Source organism: Trichechus manatus, unplaced genomic scaffold (genome assembly GCF_000243295.1).
Source record: "Trichechus manatus latirostris isolate Lorelei unplaced genomic scaffold, TriManLat1.0 scaffold00024, whole genome shotgun sequence".
NCBI lineage: Eukaryota > Metazoa > Chordata > Mammalia > Sirenia > Trichechidae > Trichechus > Trichechus manatus.
This window is the reverse complement of record NW_004443960.1, coordinates 955229-959569: the sequence shown is the minus strand read 5'-3', so window position 1 is coordinate 959569 and position 4341 is coordinate 955229. Positions and strand designations below refer to the sequence as shown.

The window sequence follows — 4341 nt, the reverse complement described above, 5'->3', positions numbered from 1 at the left end:
GTTCTACTCTGTCCTATAGGGTCACTATGAGTCAGGATTAACTCGATGGCAATGGGTTTATTATCCTTACTATATCTTCCTTACGTCTTTTATATTATGGCCATTTATATTTCCTCAATGAACTCTATTTTTTGGTTGTTACTAATTTTATATAAGGGGAGTTCAATTTTTGTTATTAAATTTCAAGAGTTAAGAGTGTACTTAGGTGTTGATATTTGTCCGACAGGGTCTTCCCAGCAGGATCCACATGTGGGATACAGGTCCTTCCCATCCTCAAGCATCTTTCCTCCCTGTGTTGCCACCTCTCACTGCCCCCTCCGTCACCCTTCTAGGTGAAGAAGGACCCAGCCCTTATTCCCTCCAGGTGAAAGCCAGGTTGTTAGGGAGGGGCATCCTCAGAACTGGGCCCTGATTGGTCTAGTATGAACCAATCCTAGCCATCGCCTCCTAGGCCTCAGCCAATCACAGCATCACTTGGAGGATGGGGGTCCGGGAAGCTGCCTGACTTCTAGGCTTGCAGGCAGGTGGACCCTATGTGGGCCTGAATGCTGGGACTGTAACTGGCCTGTCCCTGCCCGCACTCAGACCATCTGTGAGCCTCCAGGCTCATCTCTGCTGGCTGGCTGCTTGGCCGACCCAAGAGGTGGGAGAGTTTGCTGCGTGAATGTGTCAGGGGCAGAAGTCCCCTGCGGGAGGGACCCTGCCCATCCTGGGGAGCTCCCTGCTCAGAGGGGGTGAGCAGGGCAGGGAGGGAGCTGGAGGCCTGGTGGCCAGCAGGCCCAAGGGGGAGACAGGGGTTGGGTGGATGGACGGGAGGGACAATAACCATCAGGGGACGAAGAGGAGCCTGCGGGCCTGAGATGGGGTGGGGTCCCAGGTAGGGAGCTAGCTGCTTCTGCCCTCTCCTCTCCCTTCCCCTGCTGATGGGGCCTCTGATCCCGAGATAACAGGCTCCACCCTCTGGCTCACAGATAACCCCAAGACATGGCTGCTGCTGGGCCTAACGGGAGCAGGCCCCCATCTGGCCCAGTGGACAGGGCCCCTTCTCTGACTCCTTCGTCAGGACAGGAGGAGGCGCGCCCCTCTTCCCCCATCCCACCTGGAAGGATAAATGGAGAGGGGAGAGCGGCTGGGCAGACAGCAGCAGAGACTGGCCGGGGTAGGTCCCCACCTTCAGAGACCCCGACGTCTGGATAGGGAGCTCTGAGCCTGCTCTCTGCAGACCCCTAGCCAGGCTCACCAGTCCCTCCTGGCTTCTCCAGATGCAGACCCCGCTGGTGCTGGCGCTGCCCCTAGTGAGTTTTGACCCCAGCTCTCCCTGTCTTTGCCCCTCATCCTGACACCCCAGGGGAGTGGGGTGGTCAGTGACACCCAGGACTGTGCAGGCCAGGGGATGGCTGCACCAGGTCTGGAGCTGGTCCTCACCCCGATGCCACCCTCTCCACTGCCCCAGCCATGGTTCTGGAGCGAGCGGACATCGTGCGGGGCAAGGAGGCCCCCAGGAGCAGGTGGCCGTGGCAGGTAAGCCTGCGGGTACACGTCGAGTACTGGATGTACTTTTGCGGGGGCTCCCTCGTGCACCCCCAGTGGGTGCTGACCACAGTGCGCTGCCTGGGACCGTGAGTACCTGGGAGGCTGGGCGGTGGGGCGCAGGGAAGGGCTGCACCCAGGCTGACCAGACTGCTGAGCAGGCCTCTCTTCTCCCCAGGGACTTCACAGACCCCGGAACACTCAGGGTGCAGCTGCGTGAGCAGCATCTGTACTACCATGACTGGCTGCTGCCTGTCAGCAGGGTCATCGTGCACCCCAACTTCTACTCCGTGCAGAAGGGCGCTGACATCGCCTTGCTGGAGCTCGAGGACCCCGTGAACATCTCCGACCACGTGCAGCTGGTCACCTTGCCCCCTGCCTCCGAGACCTTCCCTTTGGGGACGCTGTGCTGGGTGACCAGCTGGGGCGATGTGGGTAACAACGGTGAGTGTCAAGGGTGGCAGAGGCCCGAGATCCGGTGGCACCCTCGTCCGCAGCCCCAGGGTACCCCTTTTGGATGGGCCAGCTCAGGGAGTGGGAGACCCTGGGAAGGGAGGGGAGCCCAGGGAGGCCTGTGTGCCGGGAGCAGGTGTCCCAGCTGGTGTGCCTCTGAGCCTCGCTTTCTCTGCGCACGAACTGGGCCCCATGCGCTTCCTGTTTCATGGACTGCATAGGAGGAGGGTGAGCTGAGATGTGCCACGGGTCTTAGTTATCAACCAGGAAGGCGAGATGGTGCTGAGCACCACGCCCTGGACACGCAGGGACACCGACGACCAGAAACACAGTGACAACGGCCCCACCTGCTTTCCACGCATTTTAATGAGACACAGCAACGGGGAGGGGATGAGCGGTCCGTCCACCCCCCCTGCTACCTGGGCCCCTGTGGGCAGCTGACTCACTGCACCCCTGTGTCCACGGACAGGGGTCAGGGAGGTGCTAGGGTGGGCTGGAGCCCCCCAGCACATCATCCTCACCTCTTGTGAAAGGTCCTGTCTCATTCCTTCCACAAGTAAGGGCAGATGCTTTGCTTGACATGTGCCCTAAGGGTGTCCCCTGAGTGCTGGCACATGGAGTGTGTGGTCACTGGAAGGGCCGGTGGGATGCGGCTTCCTGCCCAACCCCCCATGCACAGAGGGGACGCTGTCCTGGGCAGGGGCTGGGTTGGGCTGGCCAAACCAGGGCTGAACCTGGGGCCCACAGTGCCCACTGGGGTGGGGTTGGCCAAGCCTCAGAAGGACAGTGACTTCAGCTCTGCACCTCACCTCCATGGGGATCTTCTCAAAACCCTGGGGTCCTCCCCAGCATGAGCCTCATGAGGGTGGGGCCAGGTCCGTGGTGCCCACTACCCGTGTTCCTGGACTGGAGGCCGTGGCATGGTGGAGATGCCCAGCAGACAAGTCTGCTGTAACCACCCCTTTCTGGGTCCCTCCAGCCCTTCGTCCCTTGCACCAGATGGCAGGCTGGCCGAGTTCATCCTGGTGCTGTGGACCCCGGCCCCACCCCCTCCATCCTTTTTTCTCTCTTCTCAGTACAATTGCCACCATTCCCCCTGAAGGAGGTGGAGGTCCCCATCGTGGAAAATAGCCTTTGTGACACTGAGTACCACAGCGGCATGTACACTGGGGACAACATCCGTATCGTCCACGATGACATGCTGTGTACTGGGAACGAAGGGCACGACTCCTGCCAGGTGGGACCCCACATGCCCCCCTGCAGCCAGCGCTGACCCTCCCCTCCCCCAGGGCGACTCCGGAGGGCCCCTGGTCTGCAAGGTGAACGGCACCTGGATGCAGGCAGGTGTGGTCAGCTGGGGTGATGGCTGCGCTCAGCCCAACCGGCCAGGCATCTACACCCGCGTCACCCACTACTCGGACTGGATCCGCCGCTATGTCCCCACGGAGCCCTGAGCCAGAGCCACCAGGCTGCCGGCCCCGCCTGTCCCCCACACTGCAGCTTCCTGCCTGGGGGGCCTGCCCCTGCCCCATCACGTGCTGTCACCCAGAGCCCCTCCCCATCCCGAGGACCCTCCCCACCCTGAGTCCCCTCTCCATCCTGAGCCCCCCTCGGCTCCTGGACCCTCTGGCCCTCACCTGCCCAGGTAGCAGGGGGTGGACGGGCCGCTCATCCCCTCCGTGTTGCTGTGTCTCATTAAAGTGCATGGAAGGCAGGTGTGGCTGTTGTCACTGTGTTTCTGGTCGTGGGTGTCACTGGGTGTCCCGGACCTGGTGCTCAGCTGGACTGCGGGGTCCCCAAGGCGCCACGTGTCCCTGTGGGTGGCCCCCTCACCAGCCCTCTCCCCAAGGCCCACCGCGGGCCCCCTCTTCGTACACAGTGGGTGTTTCTTCCTCCGTGAGTGACACCTCACACTGGGACCACAAAACGGCACCGTCGACGAGGGTCGCAGAGGACAGCCAGGGCCAGAGACAGAACACCGTCAGCCCGCGACGCCCGGGTCCCCGAATCACGAGCCCCTCCCCATATCCACATAACCCCCCGACCCCGCTTCTCTCTGAGTTTCCTCTCCCCTGCACCCAGCCGCCTGTAACGGTTCCCATTTGACCCCGTCTTGACGTTTCTGTAAGTGTCACCCCACTGCCGAACTCTTTCCCGCTTGGCTTGTCTCACTGAGCCCGCATCTGTGACGCTCCTCCACCCCCGTCATCAGCCGAGACACGCGTTTCTCCGTGCCGTACAGCCCTCCTCTTTGTGGATTTATCCGGGCGTGTCTATTAGACGCTAGTTTACACTAAGGTGTCCACGTCCGTCCACCCCCAGGGTGTCTGTTAGACGCTAGTTTACACTAAGGTGTCC

At 61.7% G+C, this 4341-nt stretch overlaps 1 protein-coding gene across 1 annotated transcript in view; it reads left to right on the top strand.

Annotated features, from left to right (window-relative positions):
• The first annotated feature begins 1455 nt into the window (after positions 1-1455).
• The window catches only part of LOC101344366 (tryptase alpha/beta-1), a 3806-nt gene continuing 920 nt past the window's right edge, over positions 1456-4341 (top strand). Inside the window, 6 exon segments of the mRNA XM_012554578.1 lie at positions 1456-1619; positions 1709-1974; positions 2990-2998; positions 3060-3220; positions 3273-3419; positions 3484-3628. Coding sequence (XP_012410032.1) covers positions 1456-1619; positions 1709-1974; positions 2990-2998; positions 3060-3220; positions 3273-3419; positions 3484-3628 — 892 coding nt within the window.